At 45.5% G+C, this 21,668-nt stretch overlaps 2 protein-coding genes across 3 annotated transcripts; one reads left to right on the forward strand and one right to left on the reverse strand.

The window, feature by feature from the left end:
- Positions 1–485: 485 nt before the first annotated feature.
- map6d1 (MAP6 domain containing 1) lies at positions 486–5,178 on the forward strand. The gene is made up of 3 exons (XM_053882667.1): positions 486–1,277; positions 1,550–1,802; positions 4,037–5,178. Exons 1-3 carry the CDS (start codon positions 874–876, stop codon positions 4,112–4,114), a joined length of 735 nt encoding a protein of 244 aa, XP_053738642.1. The 5' UTR covers positions 486–873; the 3' UTR covers positions 4,115–5,178.
- Positions 4,490–21,345, reverse strand: yeats2 (YEATS domain containing 2). Of its 2 annotated transcripts, XM_053882663.1 has the most exons (30): positions 21,189–21,345; positions 20,802–20,907; positions 20,633–20,730; positions 20,469–20,561; positions 19,840–20,070; positions 19,636–19,754; positions 18,200–18,361; positions 16,125–16,236; positions 15,966–16,010; positions 15,732–15,900; positions 15,057–15,305; positions 14,426–14,590; positions 14,012–14,103; positions 13,111–13,281; positions 12,804–13,032; positions 12,570–12,728; positions 11,829–11,947; positions 11,577–11,714; positions 10,236–10,403; positions 8,519–8,849; positions 8,321–8,455; positions 7,911–8,042; positions 7,676–7,817; positions 7,506–7,582; positions 7,347–7,426; positions 6,035–6,239; positions 5,557–5,792; positions 5,409–5,483; positions 5,270–5,343; positions 4,490–5,186 (listed from the first exon to the last, which is right to left on the reverse strand). In XM_053882663.1, exons 2-30 carry the CDS (start codon positions 20,899–20,901, stop codon positions 5,078–5,080), a joined length of 4,215 nt encoding a protein of 1,404 aa, XP_053738638.1. In that variant the 5' UTR covers positions 20,902–20,907; positions 21,189–21,345; the 3' UTR covers positions 4,490–5,077. The 2 variants fall into 2 exon arrangements, with proteins under 2 accessions (XP_053738638.1, XP_053738639.1); XM_053882664.1 differs by lacking the exon at positions 7,911–8,042.
- Positions 21,346–21,668: the final 323 nt, after the last annotated feature.

Genomic DNA, 21,668 nt, shown 5'->3' on the forward strand with positions numbered 1-21,668 from the left:
GCGTTACGGATCATTTTAACTTCCATAAGCGTTTTAGCAAAATAAGCAGAAGCTTTTTTGGTTTTGTATTTTGATGCGGATCTGTCACCCGCTGGTTATAAAACGCAGGTGGTGAAAGGTGGTTTCAATATTATGCGATGAAAGTTGAACGCGTTCTTCGGCTGTCGCTCGGGTCCTGTCGGGCGCGCGACATTCACGGCTCTATTCGCGGCCGCATCGCGATCTTGTTCCTCAAAAACCAACTCCGAAACTTGCGAGAATTAAACAACCAACTCCAAAACACGCGTCTTAAAGTGAAAAGTCTTCAATGATTCGCTGTCCCGTCGCGTGTCTGACACTGCAGTGAACAACTCTGCCGGCAGATGGCGGCATCACCTCGACGCCTGCAGTTTACCTCTTTCACCAGCAGATGCCAGTGTTGTAATTCATGTTCGCGTGGCTCAGCCGAGCGGCGCGTACCTGGATGCCGCGGAACACGAGACGCTCTGGACTCCTCTGGTTGATGTTCAAACTCATCGTTGCTGACGCGCTCAAGTTGGCGCGTTCTTGTCTGAAGTCGGAGGCCATGGCGGCGGGTGCAGGGAAGAAGGAAGCCCCGCTTAGACATCAGTTCGAGAGAGAGAGAACTAGTTAGGCGAAAGGCAGGTACTGACCACTGCGGAGGCGTGAAGAGCTGCGGATGTGGTTCTCTGCAGAGTAGGTCCACTACAGACCACGTGGTCAGGCGCTCCCCGGCGCACCGGCTTCTCTCCAGCTGAGATGGAAACGAGGACTGCGCGAGCCCAGAGTCGGACACGGGACCAGTCCTGTTTCTGGATGTAACCTCTGTTTCTCTCGCTTCCCTCCCGCGGTTGTCTCGCTAGCGTCCGCGCCATGGCTTGGCCGTGCATCAGCAGAGTCTGCTGCCTCGCTCGCTTCTGGAACCAGTTGGACAAATCGGACCTGTCCGTCCCGCTCACCGTCCAGAACTACTCGGACATCGGCGAGCAGGAGGTTCGGTCCGTCGCCAAGCAGGTGCTGGCGTCGGAGCGAGCCGACGGCGGCGGGAGCCGGGAAGGCTCCAGGGAGCCCGGCCGCGCGCCCCGGGGAGAGCGCCACCCTCGCGGCGCGCCCTTCTCCGGCGTCACCCAGTACAAGCAGGACTTCAAACCCTGGCCCATCCCCAGGAAGGAGAACTTCCCCTGGATCGGGACCGGCGCCAGCACAGCGGTGTCGCAGGAGAACCCGGGGAATCGGTCCGGAGAGTCCGGGGAGGAGAGCAGGACCAGCTCCTACAGGTACCGACCCAAGAGCTCGGAACTTGTTGTCAAGTTCCGAGCTCTGCTCCTGCCGGGTTATGATTTCCAATGAATGAATGATCAGATTATTTCTTGTATTCTTATGCTTTTTAAAGACTACTATTATGTCCTCGCCATTTTAACAGCCTCTGACTGGGGAATAACGAGACATTCCTAGTCCAGAGTGGAGGCTTCCTCTGCACTGAACCTAGCCTCAGTTCTCACTCTGTTTAGAGGCTTATTTCTGTCCTCAACTGGGCTCGTGTCTCCAGGCAGGAGTACCGACCCTGGACTGGAGTCCGACCTGCTAAAAGCGCCAAAAAACCCACCGGACTCCCCGGAACTCACTCCGGAACCGAGGCCCCCCTTCTCCCCCCTGAGACCAGCTATCAGGCAGCGTTCAACGCCGGGAGCCAGAGGTCCGCGGGGCCGCATCACAGCGGGAACTGCGTCCAGTCTGAGCCCACGGCCCTCGCCCCCGTCTCCTCCGACGCCCACCCACCCGAGGCCGCACAGAGAGGAGAGGTGAGCCCAGTGGAGCGTTCCAGTTTGAAGACTTCGGTCTCCATGGCAACGCATCGCTTTTGTCGTGATGCTGCAGTCACAAAGTGACCCAGCATTTTAAAGCAGGACGTGGCCCGGATGAGCTGCTGGTTCTTCTCTCGGGTTAGGAAGACTTCACATATTAAAGCTCCAGGTTTATGACTAAACCTCTCAGTTGGTTTCACTCCTGAACCCCAAGATTCACGTGTCCCTGATACATTATGGAAGAAATGTAAGTGAGTGTTGAGCCCTCCTCTCCTCAGATCATTGAGTCTCACTTCTGTTTCAGTCATAACCCCCTGCTCCCCACCGACTCTCCCCCGCCTCCTCGCCTCTCGCCGCACCGCAACATGGCACTTCACCATATAATCCATCAAAGGCCGCACCTTCCTCCACTTCTCTGCCTCTCCGCCACTGTATCTATCACACGCTGCATCTCATCCCCCCACCCTCCACCCCCTTGCTCAGCTCATCTCTCCGCCAAACTAGCAAAACACAATCCTCTGTTGTGTTGGGCAGCGTGGGAAACGGGATGCGCTCCAGGAGAACGGGGAGGAAAAGATGGACCGGGAAGAGAAAACAATGGCGTGAAAAGAGAGGCAGCGGTGGATTTGGGGGATTAAATGTGGCTCTTTTTTTTTTAAAGCGTTTCCTGTCATTGCCGATTAAAAACAGCACGTTTATTCACTTAGGTTAAGTTGGATCCATATTGACAGATTCCACTTTCAATCAATAACATCAACGTTTTAGGACACATATCTTAGCTCTTACGAGCCACTGCCACATGGTCTATCGATGAAAAAATATATATTTTAAATATTGACAACAGAAATTTGAGAAACTACTTGATGTAGTAACACCATGGGGAGGTCCATTATGAGTGACATGAATATGGTGACCATCAGCCTTGTAATTACATAGCTATTACAAAATATGTATGGAAAATTTGATGAAAATATTTTTGAAAAATAAGAACTGAAATTTAAGAAACTACTTACTGTAATAACACAACCTTTATAAGTGACATAAATGTGGTGACCATCAGTAGTGTAGTTCAGTGTTTTTCAACCTTTTTTGAGCCACGGCACATTTTTTACATTGGAAAAATTTTGTGGCACACCACTAACCAAAAATGTTACAAAATGACACTCTGTATAGTATATTTAATTACAATATAATTTCTCAATTTATTTATACTCAGTCAGTGTGAAACCTGGGCCTGTTTAGATGAACACAAAGCCGATATCCTGGCAGGAATAGAGGAAAGACACACACGAAGCTCTTCTTCAACAGCTCAGGTGCATCACTAATTCTCTTGGAGGAACGAGGCAATCAGCTACGTGTTGCCACACGGACAAATATTACATTACTCTGCCAGCCTTTACAGCACGGACACTGGACAATGACATAATATTTGCAGAAAATTATTAATAAATGTTAATTAAAAAAAAAAGTGATATTGGATAATTTCTCACGGCACACCTGACGATCTCTCACGGCACACTAGTGTGACGCGGCACAGTGGTTGAAAATCACTGGTGTAGTTCATAGAATATTACGACATTACTTTACGTTTTTTTTCGATCCAAACAATTTTTTGTCGGTCCCTTAAGTGGTGCCAACTTAACGTGAGTCAATATTCACGCTGTGGCTGTAGCTGGAAGCGAGTCTGGGAAGCCGCTCCAGGCTGCTGGAGATGTCCAGGTCAGCGGGTTTAGCGGTGACATCCCACAAAGTGGGTTTTGTAATGAACAATCTGTTGGACTGTTGCGGCTTTTGTCTCGTCGGAGGTGAACAATTTGACAAATTGATCGCCGCAATAATGAGTTTTCTGGCCGCTGCCAGGCGCCGTCATCAACAAAAGCCGATTTGAACTTCATCCATTAATGAACGGACGCAGAAGCGCGAGACTCACACCTGAGCAGTGGTGAGTCAGAGCCGTGTTGGCGGAGCGTGTGGGCCGATCATCTCGGAGGGGCTCGTGTCACTCGCGCCAGCAGCTCATCCTCTCACTCGGCGTCCTGAACTCTCCGTGCAACTGGGCCAGACATATTTTTAGTGTCCTCCTGGAGCCGCGTCTCGGGCCGAGCTCCGGGACCATCCAGCAGGTTTCTTCTGTTGCATTCGGTTCAGATGAAGAGCGTGAGACTGGCATCTCAGATGCCTCTCGTGTTTTGCTCCAGATCCAAACTCTCTCTTATTCTCTCTGCGCCTAGGAAAACCTGGTACGGACCAAGTTTCCCCCGAACCCTTCAGCTGTCTTTCAAAGCGGATCCAGAGGCTGCAGTCACTGATCGGAGCCGGAATGGTTTCAGTCGGTCTCACAACACCAGAATCTATGCAATTGAACGCATCACAGAGAAGGAAGGACAGGTAGCGAGAGACGCCCCACTTTCCACGCGTCTCCAGAGCGGTTGAATATGCATGATGTAGTTTTTCAAACTCTCTGGCTGCGGCGTGAATGAGTCAGTCCGCTCTTACGTGCTGTGATGTGCATCCTCAAGCGTATCATTCGTTGTTGTTGCTAGACATCTGCTTGAACTATTTCAATTTCTTGGATTAGCTAAAGTTGGGAAACAATTGTTAAAAATGTTTTGTAAATTTTTGCTGAAAAATTCCGATGTAAATAAAATCTGTGACTATAAATCGGTGCGTTTCAGTCAAAGTGGAAGAAACAAGAGTTGAGACAGGAGAATATTTTCTCTGTTTATTACAAGAATATTCATTTTTTTATATTTTTGGTTTGCACTGAAATTGAAAATACAATATTTGCTAACCATACACACCCAAATTCCTTCGACCGGACATGAACAAACACGCGCATCTTAGTTCCCACACACGTTGGTCGCACTCATCACATTCCTTTGACACTTGACAAAGAAGCCATGATCCAGCGGGTTCGGTTCGGGGGGAAATTTAAAAATGGGACTGAAGATTGTCCGTGTGATCTAAGACAAGGTGGTTTCCAGGAATTCCAGCACAAATGACCTTTAAAAACTGTTAAAAATCTTCAATGGTGCCATGTTAAAAAGCTGTTGGGTGAATAAAGCGCTGATCCTTGGTTGCCATGGTGATGATGTTTAAATAAGAGGCAGCTTGACTTGTACACATACAGGTACAGATATTCTTCGCGTCAAACTCCTTCGCTGGTCAGAGTTGGACAGTGTGACACTGAAATTCAGGCTGGTCAGAGGAACGCGCCTGGACAGGCCGTGGAGGAACCGCTCGCTTCCTCAGTCAGCTTCATGTCGCCCGTCTCAGTCGTCCTTCTCCTGGTATCCCATGTGAGTGTTGGTGAGGAAGTCACACGTGGGGATGCTGCAGATGGCCTCGTGGATGTTCATGGCTGTGATCTCTTTTGGAGCTCTAAAACCCAAGTTGACTTTCAAGTTAAAGCAGGGACAGAAAACCTTGCTTTATAAGGAGCAGTGGGAACTGAAAAGACTGACCTGTTCTGCGGTGACTTGGCGAAGGCGCCGGCTAAAGACTCTCTCAGGACGTCGCTGGCGAACTGCTCAGTGGCCTGGAACACAACAGACTCTCACAGGAGGAAAGAACCAGCGGCACACGGGTGGCTTGGCCACTGACCTTCAGTATCATGGCTTCTATCACAGGAGCAAAGAGATTCTTCTCCACCTCCACGGGCTGGATGTTGATCCCGATCTGAGCAGCACAAACAGGACTCAGCAGGTTGGGATCAAAGATGATAAACGATAAAGAAGGAAGGCTTCAGCACCTGCTGGGCCGCTTCACTGACGTACTGGCCCGACGTGCACGGGCCCATGTAGAACTTGGGCTCGGTGTCTGTCTCTGGCTCCTCCTCTTTGACCTTCAGCTTCTGGCACGGGGGAGTCACAGTGACGATGTCCACTATTTCGTCGTCCCCTTCCTCCGGCTCGGTCTTCAGCAGCGCCTGCATCTGCTCCAGCCGCAGCAGCAGCTCGTCCGGGCAGCTCAGCGTGGACGGACACTCTGAGGGAAGATCCGCATCAAGCCTCACATTCAGACATCAGCTATGTGGAGAGCATGGCTTGTGGTGTGTGTGATGGAGGTTCAAAGGGAAACGTATAGATGAAAATGCCATTCGGTCCAGAGCTCAGAAGTTTCACACTAGAGTCCGACCAACAGATCCGCTGCTGACTGCACTCCCAGAGCCGCCGAGCTGACAGGCAAGTATCGATCCGGTATGTGCGGCTGAACAAGGCAGAACTCACCGGGCTCATTGTCGATCTGCGTGAGGATGTCCTCCATGGACTCGTCGTCGGGCCTGCGCTGGGGTTCAGGGTCGGGTGGTGTGTACCCCCTCTGCCGGCACCACTGCACCACTTCTCTGGTCTTGGGCGGCGTGAGAGCCTGCAGGCGCGGGGAGTGGTCCAACACGTCCTGGATGACACGTTTGACCGCCACCGCCCGCTGGAGCTGCAGACACGGCCACCACGTCAAAGAGGCTAGCAACATGCTCGCGCCAGACAAAGGCTTTGGCACTTTCCAGACTTTCACTTTGGGGCTCCAAGTTCAGAATTTCCGCTTCCGTGTTTGTAAAATGTATGAGCCTCGGCTGAACAAGTCCAGAAAAGTGCACTTCAACAGATCTGGCTTGAAACATTTATAACAGCAACGAGCTGGACACATGCAGCGTGGGCGCGGCCACATGCTCCGACACTCTGTGTTGTTACACTGGGATTGTTTTTCTTGCCAGCGTCTACAGTACTAAATCAATGGCTTTCAATACACGTGAAAGGACTTGGACATCACCTTTTATGTGGAGTTCTAGAACAAAATCCTATGGAAATTGAGGCATCGGTGCAGCTCTCAGAGAGCGCAGACCTCGGCTGAACTGCTCATTCACACCCACAACTCCTTTTAAACCCAAAGTTAATGGCCCACATTTCTGTCACCAGAGCTGTTGGTTTGTCAACTGAATAAGTCAAAAACAAAAATATTAAAAATATTTTCCAGATAGGGAAGCTGGGCAGCTGGGGACCCATAAGTTCATAAGAATTTAAGGCTGTGTCCCATTTCTCCCCCTAACACGTAACATAAGCGTATGACTGGGCTCCCAACTCATGTACTATATGAGTTTAACGTCATGAAAAACCTGGATCAATCTGGAGCACCTTCCCACGGTTCTCTCTGATCACAGAGCTGAAGGGACTTTTGAAGGCAGCACTCTCTGGTCTCAGGAGTAAATCAGTGACCTGCAGATATAAATACCACCTGGTGGGCTCCTTTCAGAGTCTTTCATAAGAGGGGAGACACACTTGGCCTGTATGAACTATTGATGAAACCATCAAGTGAAGATGAGCCGGTGGTGGAAGGTGAGGGGGGAGGGGGGTGAGGCTGGGGGCACATCCAAACAGATTGATGTGAGGACATGATGCAAGCAGAATGGCTGCTGACTCGGTGGTCCTGCAGCGTATTAGAGTGAAACCAAAACCGATCACACTTCTGAAGCCTTAAAATAAAGGAGAAGAAACAAACGCTGGCTTTTAACTGGGTTTTGAGGCGAGAACACAAAGAATGTACCTCTGAGGCTCGGCGCTTTCCAATATTCCAGGAATAATATTGTTCCATCGACGCGGCGCAGAAGGGATGAGAGTCTTCCGCTAAACACATGAAAGAGAAGCAGCTTGACAAAAGCCCAAATATTTGTGTGTTTGGAAGGGGTTTTTCGAGCGCACGTACTTTTCTCTGGCACGATGAGTGGGAAGTGCTTCACCACAGCTGTCAGCAGCTGCATCATGGTCTCGATGTGCTCGGTGCTGGGGGAAGAAGCCGGCAACTTTTAACCACAAGAAGACTAAACCGCGTCCCTCCTCCACAGAGTCTCCGCTAATAAACCAAGTGATGCGTACTTGATGAAGTCGTGCGTGGAATGATCTGCCCCTTGTTCCTGCTTGACAGCGGTGGCCACTTGGGCAGATGTGGGGACGGGGGAGGTGACCGGAGGTGATGGTGCGGCCGTGACAGCTGTGCCGGCACATGGCTCGGTCTTGACTGTGACAGTTGAGCATGACAGAAGAGTGAGAGCCGGATTATCAGCAGAAATGGTGGGGTTCAACTGGACCGACAGGGAAGGAGGCCTCTCACCTTGGGCCAGAGGAAGGGCAAGAGAGGGAGGAGCGTGGCTGACGGGACCAGGGGAGGCTCCTGCAGCACCAGGGGTGGAGGTGGTGGGGGAGGGGAGGGAAGGAGAGCTGGGCACAGGACCTTTAGACACCACTAGACACGAGACAGAGTGGATCAGGATTTGATGTAGAGAAGCAGGAAAGGACGAAGGGGGGCTTAAAATTTTAAGCAGCACAGATTTGGATTCTAAAAATATTTCATAAAAACTATAGATAAAGCCAGATAAATCCAACTGAAGATTTTGTAAAATTAATGCCAATTGCAAAGTCACTTTTATCTTTTTCAGCTAGAAAGAATCCAGCCGTCTTCAGTGAAGCACATTCATTAAAGGTCCATACTAAAACAGGGAACACTAGAAACAGAGCTCCTACCTTTCCCCACAGGCATCAGGATAGTCTGCAGCCCTGCAGAACCTGCGCCCACCCCGAGCTGCTTGAGCTGGTTGGCAGGGATGGTCAAGACCGTCTGTTGGGAGCTGGACCCTCCAGAGTGGATCTTCAGCATACCTGATGACCAAACGTGGCTTCAGAACAGACCGGACCAAAGCTCAATGATTTTTTCCATCTCACCTGAGAGAGTCGCGCTGGTCTTTCCTGCTCCAGCTGCCGTGACCGCTGATGTGCCGCTGTTTTTAGGGAGTCCAGAAGCTGCTCCTTGCAACTTCGATGTGGCGACAGCGGGCATATTGGCGACGCCTTTGGCTGTTTGGGATGCTGCAGCAGTGGCACCTGCTGCGCTTCTCGACAGCGTCGCGGCTCCTTTCACCAGAGTGGCCACGGTGGTCTTGGATATGCTGCTGCCCGCAGAAGCACTGGCACTTTTGGCTGCGTTGATCACTGCGGCTTGGTTGGCTGCAACCAGCAGTGAGTGATGCTGAGAAGACTTTCCGCTGTCAGCAGCCTATATTGTTGGGGAACAGGCCAAAATGTAGTTCGCACAGCACCATGAAAAAAAAACAAAAAACATTTGAAGGTACTACTTGTGTATCAAGCCTGATATGAACAGCTGCTATAGCGTCTACATCTGTCCAGATGGTCTGACCAAACCAGCTCATGTGGTCACAATTTCATTGAAAGAATTCAGAACTGCAACGTTTGTAGACAACATACATCCAAGACCAGAGGATCATCAGCAGACCACAGCAGCTAACCTTCAGGTGACTGAAAATGAGTGGCACACAGCGATAAAATGTGTTTGGGTAAATAAAATCAGTTCAGGAAACGACAACAGCATTTGTGTTTTGTGGTGTTTGATTCAGCGCTCAGCTGTGAGCCATCGGTACCTTCAGTGTTGAACAACTATTAGTAAATGAATTCATGCCAAAACACATTAGCAGATGCTTTGCTTGCACTGAGATTTGGCCTCATGTCCTCATTATCAATGGAAGTCATCAGTAGCTGCAATTTAGTGAGTGCACTGTAAGCATCAAGAGGATCAGAGGGCTTCATCATATAGTTACCCACATCACTCACAATGATGCACCTGCCTCAATGAGTCGAGGGAAATACTTCATACTGGACGCAAGGCTTTTCTGTTTGTGTACTAGTAACCAGCATTGCTTCAAAGGTGGCGCCCAGTCGAGCTGTAACTCGAGTTTGGCAGGTTGAATAAAAATCCGCCAACAGAGTTCCTGGCTGTTCTGGGTTCGCCTATAAAGTAGTTTCCCCAAAACAATGACATCTGCCTCATGCAAATCCGTCAGTGACTTTCCTCTCACGTACATATTTATTTTCGTCCTCGGAGCCTCCAGGATTTCTTTCGGCGGCTGCATTTCCCCGATTAATGATCTCAGCCTGTTTGTAATCTTAAAAATTTGAATCTTGCATTCCCCAACTGCTACTTAAGAGATGCTCTGGGCTCATCACCAGCCGCCTGAAATCCGCTCTCGCTTGAATACGCCACCGACTTTGCGTCTGCACTGATGTGTGTCCTCTTTTGCCAGTAATCACCCTGCTGTGCTGCACGTAATGTCTCCAAACTCCATCATTTCAAATCCATATTTATATATGTTAAGCACCACATAAAAAATATGACATTTTAGATAAATTACGGCGTAAAAAAGGCATCGCCAGAGCTGTGAGAACATAAACAATATATTAGAAAGAAAGAACAAGGGGGGAATAAGCTCACAGGAAATCATATAAATCTTATTTATGAAAATGCATTTATGTTGATGAGTCTAGGAGTGGAATAATAAGTCATGTGAGGAAAAGTTATATCCAGGAACACACCTTCATGATGATGGAAGACGTGTTAGAATAACACCTCAGAGAAAGTAAACCTCACCTGCGGCTTGCTGGTGGCAGGTGCTGCGATCACGGAGCCAGAGGAAGATGTAGTCACCCTCAGCGTGGTGGTCCCTGGCTTGGACAAGTGGCCCGCTGTTCCAGCAGCAACCATCTTGACAGAACCATCGGACAGCTTCACCTGCGCACCTTGGGCTCCGCCCACCACCTGTCACGCAGTGTCAGGGTTATGTTTAAAAACAAGAGAATATCCAGCTTGGAGGGGAAAAAAAAGAATATGAATTAAATCATGAATTTAAGAATTAAAAGGACAACAATGACTGCATGAATAATGTCAAATAATAATAATGATTATATGATATATAATTATAACTAGAAAAAGGGAAGCAAAGCACATTTTGAATGATGCATTGTCAATAAAAATGAATACAATATTGAAAATAATTTCTAATCAAATGCGATGCAATAGTTTAAATTAGTGTTGGAACTTTAATTTAATGTTTAATTTAATTTAATTTAATTTAGTTTAATTGAATTTAACAGTTTGCTCTCCAGACAACAGGGAACCTCTGTAAGTGCAGGAGTTCCTGGTCCACTGATCACACTGATGCACAAGACACGTGGCAGCTAGGATGATAACAACAACAACAAACATGGAGGAATCCCTGAACAAAAGCAAACAAAAGCTTCCGTTTGCTTTTGTTCAGGCATGTTTTTCGCTAAAACAATGGCCAGGGTTTCCACTACTCTGAATGTATTTCTAATCCTTATAAAATTGAAATTCTTATACAAATATTTTCAAGATATTAAAAGAGCTTTAGTTTCAATACGGTGATATAAAAACTCGATAGCCACCATCGTGATTTATTGTGTTTTGTCAAACTGATGCAAAATAAACCACATTTTGTTGTTTAAATGTGTGTATTTGTCCATCATTTGATTATTTTTTAAATTGAATTCCACTCCTCGTTTAAATACACACATGAAGACAAAAAAAAAATCTAGCTTCACGCGAGATGCGCAAGAAAAAAAACATTCTTCCATTTGAAAAGAAAAATATGATTCTTTGAAGCTTTATATTCATATTTTATGTGTGCACCAAAGCAGCATCTCGACACCCCCTCAGAGAGAGCCATATGTCTTCTTCCGGGGACATCAATAATGTATTCTACATTCAGATGTGGAGCAGCGGTCATCATCACACCACATACAGTAGTGTACACTGTACTCGCTGTACAAAGCGAAAAGATAATATTGTCGACATGGCTAACAAAAATTGTGTCGTGGAATCATTACTGTATATTAGCTTCAACAACTTACATAACAGTGGATAACATTATGGTTCCACAATGTGTCGGATGGTTCTGTTCTTAACACCAACCTGAGCCAGGATTGCCGCCTTCTGCCCAGCTGTGACCCGGATGGCCTGCTGAGTACCAGTAGCAGGAGAGGAGGTCGCCACACTGGATCCGGCCTGTTTCCCAGAGCCCTGTGATGGCTGGCCAACAAGAAACGTGCCCTTCACGAAGGACAAGAAGCAAACCAGTTCAATGTCAAGATCATTTCGGATGCTTTCAAAAGTGGCAGGATCATGGTTAGGTCTACAGCGGTAATGTCACGAGCATCCACCCACCTGTGGGGTCTGTTTGAGGATATATGACGTGTAGGAGAGGTTGGATGGCAGGCTGCCTGAAGAAGAGGAAGTCTGAGTTCCTCCAGTGCCTGCTGATGAGCCACTCTGAGACTGCTGACCTAAATTACAAACACAAACTCATTACTGCCAAATGTTATCATCAATGCGCCTGAAGTTGTTTGAGTTCATCCAAAGAGGGGGATAATATTCTATTCTTTTGTCTCCCTATGACTTGAAAGGACAACATAAAAAGGGAAATCTGATTGGAGACAAAGGATGACTGACAAGTTGTTTGTTATCGGACATTCTGGCTCACAGACGGATTTGAATGACTCATATGCTCGAAGGTCATTTGGTCTTAAGGCCGACTGCCACCCACATGCCCTGAATTCCTTTCCAAAATATGTCTAAAAAGTTACTTTAACAAGACGCATGAAGGAGTCTGACAGTAATATTTGGGGCAAGGATTGTGGCTGCATGAGGAGTCATGCATCTCTTTTGATCTATAGAAATATCAAAGACCGCAAATGTATGCTAGCTCAGTAGGTTCCTCCAATGACAAGTGGTGGGACAGAGAACCTTATTTCTTCTCAACTCGGCAGTGACAAAACAAAATCGTTCAAACCACAACTAACTCACGACTGTTAAAGAAAAGCATCAGAACATTTGACTAGTGATCGATGGTGGGATGCCGCTTCCTAGAGTCTGTATTGAAGAAAAAGTGGGACAGATGGCCCTCACCTGCGCTGGACGCTCGGAGGATGGCTCCCTGAGGAATGAGAAGCAGCTTGCCCTTCCCTGAGGGGTTCTTGCTGTTGGTGGTCAGGTAGAGCTTGGTCCCCGGGGGCAAATTAGCCAAATTAGCTAGGTTGTTAGCTGGCAGCTGAAGAGTTGCCATCACTGCACAACACAAAAATAAAAACCGGCATCATATACACTGAGGGTATTGCTGTATGTTTGTGCATGAACTCTGACCTCCACTTTTGCCGGTGGAACTACCAGCTCCCTTGGCAGCCGCCTGTTGAGTAGAAAGGCCTCCAACCCCACTGACTATGGCTTTTGCGACTCCCTGAGCCAAAACCTGTTTCCCACCCACCACCTTGGAGACAGACGGGCTGCCCTTGGCCACCAGAAGCTGTCCACTGCTGATGGCTACTTGTTTGACGGCAGACTGAAGCGTGGAGCTGACAGGGATGCCAAACATCTAGAGAAAAGAAACCATCACATGTGACTGGTCTTTATTTGCTGGATTAAACCAGTGGAAATGGAAGGACTGTCCGACCTTGCCCGAAGCGCCTCCTGCCTGCTTCTGAGCCGACATGGAGATCATGTGACCTCCCTTCACCGTGACATACTGATGGGCTGCAGTTGCAGCAGGCTGCTGTTGGCTAGTTGTCGTGGAAACCGCCTGCTGCTGTGATGAAACTTCCCCCGGTTCTTGTTTGATAATAACCTTTGAAAAAAAAAAAAAGGGGACCCAAGAGGTTCATAGAAGCCCGGAGATCATAGCTTCACATCTGAAGACGACTCCCAGAATCAATTCCAGCCACCGAAATTGCTGAGATCCCATTTTGGAAGCTAGAATCATTATTTATTTATCAAGTGTAGAACCCTCCTGTCGCCCTCGCCCGCCCCCATGTACTGCAGCAGATGCCAGAGAATGTGAACTTTAGCGCGATGAAAGACTTCTGCGTCGGGTCGGGAGACAGAGAGTGGGGATGACTTTTCAGTGTTAGTAAAACCGTGATCGAGTTTTCACACAGCAGCTCCATCTTTAGACTGGTCTGTTATTTATAGTGGTTGCGGAGGCACTTACTACACATACAACAAGAACACTATGAATGTCTCACTCCATCTTACAAATAATAGAATTTACAGAGGAACACTGACAGAGAAACTAATGAACCGAGCGCTAGCCATGACCAAGATTATATTGCGTTTCAGAATTCAGCCTTTTCCATATACTGGTTTAATACTTGAAAGTGGTTCGGCAAGATAATTTTGGGAATCTAAATATAGCCGCTAAGTCATAACACAGCACGGTGACACATTTATTCCAACAGTTTAAAAAGTTTCTGCTCAAGTTCTGTCGCTGGCACCGTGTGACCTACATATATCAAAGACCATTATATGCATTATAGCAGTGACGACTACTTAAAGGATCACTTTCCACTGAGACTCACCTTCATTCCAGAAGAGAGCAAGGTGCCAGTGTGAACTTTAGGGGCTGGAGATCGAGTGCCCTGAGCTGCAGACTGCTTGGCTGAAGGGCTTCCTATGGATCGGTAAATACATTTTCACAATTATGAACCCAAAAAGGGGAAAAAAAAAACGGTAATATCATACATGAGGCCTGTTTATAGGAAGTAACATTTGCAGTGTAATGATTATGACATAACTCAACATCCTGCTGTTACTATGGTAACCTGTAATTCAGAATCCATCTGGCTTACTCATCACACATTTTGCTTCAGGAAGTAAACAGTGACTGGGATGAGACAGGAGCAGATAAGAATAGAACTCTAGTTGGCCTGAGTATTGGTTTGAGCACGGGCAGTCCAGAACCTTTCAACATCAGGGGTGAATACACAAAGTACCTGTAGACGTGGTGGACGAAGAGGCCATGCTAATAACAGGACCTGGCTTGTCCACAATGATATACGGGTTGTTGAGAACGGAGGAATTCTGCTTGGTTTGGACAGGAGTGGAGGAGGAAGACGTGCGTGGCAACGGTGAATGACTCGGGGTCGATATCGGGGAACCTGGTGAGACAAACGGGACAGTCTGAACAACCAAAAGTGGAGAGATAACCCCTTGATCAGACCTGGGTGAAGTACGTCCCATGGTCTACAGGACTGTGTTTACGTGGCCGACATGAAGTCAGAATATGACTATACATGTAGAAATGCTTTGACAGTTCAACTCTAAATCTAATCTTTGTTTTAGGACTCATTTTTTGTATTTCTTGACAGTCAAAATAAATGGAGGAAAAAAAAGCACCTTTGCATATATTTATATTTTGTGTCAAAAGTTCCTTTATGATTTTTACTCTTTTTTGATTAACTGTATCTGCAATAAAATAATGTCATAATTTTTATACCGTCATGGTAGAACACTGCTTATGTTTGTGTTTAACAGTCACCACATACAAATGAGGAAATTTAATAGCTCAATAATAATAACGCTATTAAAACAAGAGTTCAACAAACACTAGGTGGAGGCACTCACCTGAAACTATTTTACAGCTCATTGTGATTGGTTGGAATGACTTCCCGGGCGACTCAGCAGGGCTTGGTGTCTGTGACTGAGGAATAATCTTACAGCTTGTGGTGATGGGCTGGAAGGCAGAGTTGCCGTTGGATCCCAGCGTGACCCTCTCACTTGATTTGGGTTTGCTTGGGGTTGGGGTGACTTCACCTGGGGCAAGACCATTGCCGTGAGCCCCTACAGACTTCCCACTTTCTGCTTTAATGATATCTGGAACAAAAATAAAAACAATGATAGAAGAGCAGAAACCCTTTGCGCCTGAAGATAAGTGACCTATAAGGGTTTCCACCAACAGGATGGACAAAAAACACATGCTTATGATTTAAGCATAAATATTTCTATAATGTAATAGCATTTGATTATAGTTTACTAAACTAGAAAAGACAGTGCTGACCTCTGCCAAGCTCCTCATTACGACCCAATATTAGGGTGCGATATTTAATTTGAGATATGAATAAACATGTTGAAGCTCAACAATGAGTGAAGAATTATTCAACAGAAGTGAACAACAATCCGGAACAACGCTAGATCTCAACCATATGTCCCATGTCTCATTATCAATTGAAATTTTTTTTAATCCGATCCATCAAGTTTCATACAGACAAAGACTTTGCTCACAAAAATATGCACGAGTACCTTTGTCTACTCTGGATTCCTCTTTAACTGGCGAAGTTGGGCATCCATGACTTGAAGCCTGCGACGCAGACGTCACTGGGCTATCTGCTCTCCGAGTCACCTTTGAAGAAGAGGGCTGAGGGATGAAGTCCTCCCCAAGTGAATCCCGATGGAGTTCAACATCTACCACCTGAGGATGGAAATGAATCACTGACGCACCTGAATGGCAACAATAAGGGCTCAATTCCTACTTACAGTCTCTGCACCTAGTGTCTGCAGCCCAGTGTATGTCCTGTCCAGCTACAGGGAAGTAGACACAGCAGGTTAACAGTACCCAAACAACATTGTCTATGTTACTATCAGAATTATTTTGCCTGAAAAAAAGAGGTGGGGGTGGGGGGGAATCATTCGTACCTTCAGCTGGTGAATAATGTCAATACGTTTGTTGCGAGGGTCTTTGAAGTGGATCTGGATCCTCACAGGAAACTCGCCCCAACCACGCCGTGTCAAATGAAAGGGAGGCTCGCTACAATGAAGAAAATGTCATCACTGAATTCTTCAAGCAAACTGTGAATATAAATAAATAACACCATGTTTGCAGGCTATGAAACCAACCATACTGGGTGCACACGCTCTCATTTCTAGCTGAGTACAGACTATGGTTAGAAAACTTGAGAGGAGTCAGAAAGATTGTACAGTAATCAGGACGACCTTTCGGATCAACGTTTGCGTCCAACTACATCGAGTTGATAATCTTAAAAATCAATGACTTCAGGGTTCTTCTCTCATCTTTCCCCACTTTGAAGCCCACTCAGTGCACCGCTTTCTCTTGATTCAACATTTTCATAAATCTCCACTTTCGATGCACTTAGTCTGCGGCTCCCTCAGATTTGCTGACACTCTTCTACCTGAGCACTAAGCCAGCTTATTTCTCAGATCAGGTAGACAGAAAAGATCTTCGACAACCTTCAGCTTCAACTTAAATGTCAATAAACATTAACAATCCGATGCTAGTCTCACTGAATACAGATGAGCTGAAGAAACAATAAATATATTTTATAGAAGTTATTTCAAAAAAATGCAGTGATAATGCCACCACATCTGGGTTGCGACTTGAAATGGACTAAAGGCAGGAAAAATACTGTGAAAAGTTGAGTACACATAGCCAAATACCACTGTCTGTGTATGTTTATTATTAACAGGGATCATTTTGATGTGTCACGATCACTTCCTGTAATGTGTTTTGCTGCATGCTAATGTGTCACGGTGTGTTTGCACATGCTGGTGCTCAGACTGTTTGCATTGTCACAACCAAAACAAGCCGTCTCCTCCTATAGTGCGGCCAACATCAACAGCTGGTCTTTTGTATGGACCTATATACACAGACAATTCACTGATACGCAGGTTCGCACCGGCAGAAATCTTAAAAACCTTTGTACCTCATATTCATGCGAAGGTTGTTTGACTTGACGGTAATCCCTTTTTATGAATAAGATGAAAACTAAACAATGAAGGATGTTTATTTTGTCTGCAACTTTATTTATCCAGTCATTATTGGTATTGCATAATGAAATGATAGTGATTGTTGTGTTTACTGTAAAGTGAGACCGTAGTATAGTGCATCATCAAAAAAAAAATCCAGCTATCTTGCGCATAAAAATGGACTTACAAAACACATACCAGATACAAGAGACTTTTCAGTAATGATCATCAAACATGGGTGCAAGACCATCAAATTTAACTTCAGAATCATCTCTCAATTTACACCAGTATTACATGTGTTGGGAACATGACTGCCAAGACGTTAAAATTCACAAGAGCTTGAGCAAGTCTTGATAATTCTTTCTACCCGGTTGTTCAAGAGATGTTGGAGTGGAGTATGGCTAACTTATAAAGTCATTCCCATCAAGTGGATAAAGCCTTTTATATCTTAAACATAACACAGAAAAGTTGGAAACATCAGGATCTTTAAGCAGAGACGTGACAGATGACTTTGTGCTTTGGGCTAAGGCAAGTCCATGAATGCTTGCTGTAGCTGGTGATTAAATGATCGTGTGTATAATTTAGGTGTGCCCACTATTAGTCATGCGTCATGTTGACTTCTGGTTTGAGTCATTATGTGCTGAACGATGACATGGAAAAGACCTCAAACATTTGTTTGCCATCGATCTAAAAGGCCCTGAAAATGTTTGGGAATACGACAGAAACTAGATTATTCAACAGAGGAAACCATTTTCAAACATGAACAGCACTAAATATTTAAGAGGTGGAGCTGATGACAGACCAGTCGGCATCTTAAAGTATAATAAGTTGAAGACAATGTGGAATAAAACGGCTTCAACGTCACTCTCCTACGTCTGACTTAATCCTATTGTGGCCTGAGGGAAGTGCTGACAGAGAGTGCTAATTTTTAAAACAAAAGGAGTCGAAAATAGACTCGCGTCAGAAGTGAATCTTTTAGATGTGCGGAAAACAAAGCAAACACATACCTCACTTCCACGAGGTCATTGGGTTTGTAGCTCGGATGCAAAAAGAACCAGACTTTCTTCACAAAGTGGTCGATGCTCGGTTCCCTTCTGGAGCCTCTGACGTAGACCATCCACTTGTGTGTGGACTGGTCGTTCTCTTCACGTTTGTCTGGAGGGATGTATCTGTGAGGCAAACGGACGAGTGTTTTGAATTTGAAATAATAAGAAGGAAACCCTCAACAGTTTCTCTTAAATTTCCTCATGTGAATTGCTACTGTCTACCATGTACAATGGTAGACAGTAGCATATATAATGATGATACTAATATTCATTATTAAATGTTTAAGAAAAAAGAAGTGTTTGAATGGATTACTGATGCTGAAAAATTCTCATTTGTCCTTATGTTCATATCATTTAAATCATTGCATGGGTTAAACATTTCAAACTATAATTTCCATTTTAGGGTGGTGACAAAATATGTGTAAAATATGTGTTAAATACAGCTGACTAATGGCATGAATTGATCTTGATCATTTTTATTTGCAGTATTTTTTAAGCAAATTTCATCAGACTCTTTTAAGTTAGAGTGGTAATATTATTCTGTTTAATTTCAATAGTGGTTTGTGCACATTACAATCTGAAAGGCTGGTTATGAAATTCATTTTATTTAAAAAATGATCAATACCGCGAAATATAAGTTCCTATGGAAAATAAATCACAAGATCTCAAGAAAAATCCATTCATCTTCTATCACAGGTCGAAGAGTCTGAATTGAAATAAGTCATAAAGGAAAAACTGAATAAAAAATGAAGTTCAACAGTGAACATTTTCACTGTTTGAACCCTGCGGCCTGTCTTTTTGCAGCCATGGAATCAGAGTCACATCATCGTATGAGTCAAAGTCAAATTTTTCAAAATGCCGAAATGACCTTGAGCAATTGTTGTGTTTCCAGCCCATGCAGAACGCTGCAGCAGAAGCGACTGTCTCTAGGAATAGGAAGGGATAACTGCACTACAGGGACAACACCGGACTCTAAATTTTTAAGACAGCAATGAAAGTCATGACGACCAGAGGGACCACAACCCCAGCAACCCATTCTGAAACAAACAACCTGAGAAATGCATCACCAAGTTTGGCTGCGCCGTCCTACACTCTTCTCTCTGAGTGGTACTTTTTCTTCCCACACAGTGAGAAGTGCTATTTATCATCGCTACCTAATGCATTATTTATGAAACAAGTTAAATGGTGGCATTCAAACAGATTCATTTAAATTAAGACTTCATGAGAAATATGTTAATAGTCTGTTCTCTGTTATTGGGATTTTTTTTAATTCTGTTTACAGTGAAAGAAAAACACTGTTAGTATACATCATCTTGGGTTTATATAATGTGATAAAAATGTATTCAAACTGCTATATTATTTACATTTATCATGATTTGAATTATTTAACCACATACTTGGACACGTTTCCCACCACGATGGTCTTCTTTGCATACAGTCTTGATGCCTCATCTCCAGTGGTGTGATAGGTCACTCGCTGTTCATTTCCCATAACTAATGGCACGCCAAATGTGTCCTTTGAAAAAATAAATAAAAAGTAGCCGATTAATGGGGAGAAAAGGGAGAGTCCATTTGTAAAAGCGATTTGACAAAAGTCAAACCTTCCCCGTGTTGCGTCCAGGTCTGCGTTCCTGCCTGCTACTGTCCTCTTTCCAAGCTGCCTCCGTTTCCTTGTCTGTTCCGTCTCCATGCTGAGACAGAGACTCGGACTCGGACTGAATCAAAGATGGCGTCTCAGAGCCCTGGTTGAGAGGGGAGGAAGAGCGCGATGGAGACTCCAGGAAGCGTCGGATGGCGGGGTGGTTGAGCACTCCTGGGTCACTCTTGGAGCCCTGTCAGAGAAAGCAACAATAAACTAGCTGTTGCATGAGAGGAGCCTCTAGAAAAGCATCCAGAGAGCTCCAACCTCGGCCAAGTGCCCTCAGTCCATCCAAAGTTCAAAGTATTTTTCTGGAATGTGTTTAGCCTTGTACAATAATGCATTGGCTTATGTGGGAATCAAACCCACAGCAGAACAGTGTGTCATGACAGAACCTCAGTACCGGGGGGTGAGTGCGTAGGATTTTAAGCCGATATATAAACAGAAAAGTGAGTCTACTTTCCCACTATTTCTACAACACAAACAGACATACTGTCAGACCAACTGCGTCGAAAACCCAACCTCCCGAGGGTTAACTGATGCAGCTCTTAGAAAACTTAGTAAAAACAGATATTACTCAAACAGAATTACCTCCTGGAGCTTTGTCATCCCAGCGTTGGCATAGTAATTTGCGACGATACACGCCCTCAGTTTGTCCATCATCCTCCTGGCTTCATTGAGACGCTGCAGAAGGAAACAAACAAGCTTGGTACCCAGCCAGAGACAAGGGGCGCAGAGGGCAGCAGGACACACACCTGGCTGATCACATCTATCTCATGCTCTTTGTTCCTCATCTCCAAAGAAAACTGCTCAGTGATGATGGCCTCAATCTTCTGTACCGTTGCATTCCGTGCTGCACGGGAAGAATGAGTGAATACAGGGCTCCACTGCTGCATCCAAAACACACCACGAGCACTGACTTACCACTACACTCCACAGCTTTGTTTCTCTTGCTGCTGTGAATCAGAGAGACGTCTTCATAGTCGGGGTCGTTGCCTTCTATTTTCCTTTTCACTCCTGACATGGTAGCCTGGGTGACATCGAGAAAGCATGTATCAATACCGACACGTCTTAGCATCACAGACACAGCCAACGTCGACAACTGTCGCGAGCAAAAAAACCCCTATAAGAGTCGATATTCTGCACACACCCGTTTGAATGCATTGTAATTTCATGCACTTCAGACCGATACAATTTGCAACGCCTTGAACATTGGAGCAGCTTCAGTAGCATTCTAGCATTGCATGAAAGCTAAGCTAATTGATGTTAGCACACACGTTTGCCAGTTTATTACCGCAATACCAAACTTACTGTGAAGCGCCTGGTCGTTTCGTAAAGAAGCGCGCGTCTGAATGTGTTTACACTTGCGTCCGTGACATTACACGTTTTGACTTTAACAGCGTGTTTGATAAACTGCTAAATGTGGAGACGGATAGTAAGCTAGGAAGGTATGTAGCAGTTAGCATTGGTATTTCGGCGCTAGAGCCAGCAGGGGTCACTGTTTTACTAAATAGACGCCTGGTCCATTAATAACTGGCCAGGTGGGAACCTTATCTTTATTATCATCACAACTGCCTGAGAATAGATAAAAACCACATAGAAATAAACATGTTATTGCGCCCCTGACTCTTGTTAGAAGACACCATCTGTCTTTCCAACTGCCACTCTTTTAACTAAATAAACAGGGATCGTCATAGAGAGGCTGTAGGCTTTTACTGAATTTAAATTAAAAATAAATAAATAAATTATGCTATATATTTAATGCTTCTGTGCCCCAGGTTTAACATCTGC

The sequence above is a fragment of the Synchiropus splendidus genome, chromosome 13, assembly GCF_027744825.2.
Source record: "Synchiropus splendidus isolate RoL2022-P1 chromosome 13, RoL_Sspl_1.0, whole genome shotgun sequence".
In the NCBI taxonomy this organism is placed as follows: Eukaryota; Metazoa; Chordata; class Actinopteri; order Syngnathiformes; family Callionymidae; genus Synchiropus; species Synchiropus splendidus.

What these genes read in the sequence shown, in the direction of transcription:
- yeats2 (XM_053882663.1), bottom strand. Translation starts at nt 20,901, where the DNA reads ATGTCAGGAGTGAAAAGGAAAATAGAAGGCAACGACCCCGACTATGAA. An exon ending in GTGGTGGGAAACGTGTCCAA is followed by an intron (nt 18,362 to 19,635) that starts GTATGTGGTTAA and finishes TTTGCCTCACAG; the next exon opens with ATACATCCCTCCAGACAAAC. An exon ending in TGCTCTCTTCTGGAATGAAG is followed by an intron (nt 13,282 to 14,011) that starts GTGAGTCTCAGT and finishes TTTTTTTCAAAG; the next exon opens with GTTATTATCAAACAAGAACC.
- map6d1 (XM_053882667.1), top strand. Translation starts at nt 874, where the DNA reads ATGGCTTGGCCGTGCATCAGCAGAGTCTGCTGCCTCGCTCGCTTCTGG. An exon ending in AGCAGGACCAGCTCCTACAG is followed by an intron (nt 1,278 to 1,549) that starts GTACCGACCCAA and finishes TCGTGTCTCCAG; the next exon opens with GCAGGAGTACCGACCCTGGA. An exon ending in AGGCCGCACAGAGAGGAGAG is followed by an intron (nt 1,803 to 4,036) that starts GTGAGCCCAGTG and finishes CTCTGCGCCTAG; the next exon opens with GAAAACCTGGTACGGACCAA.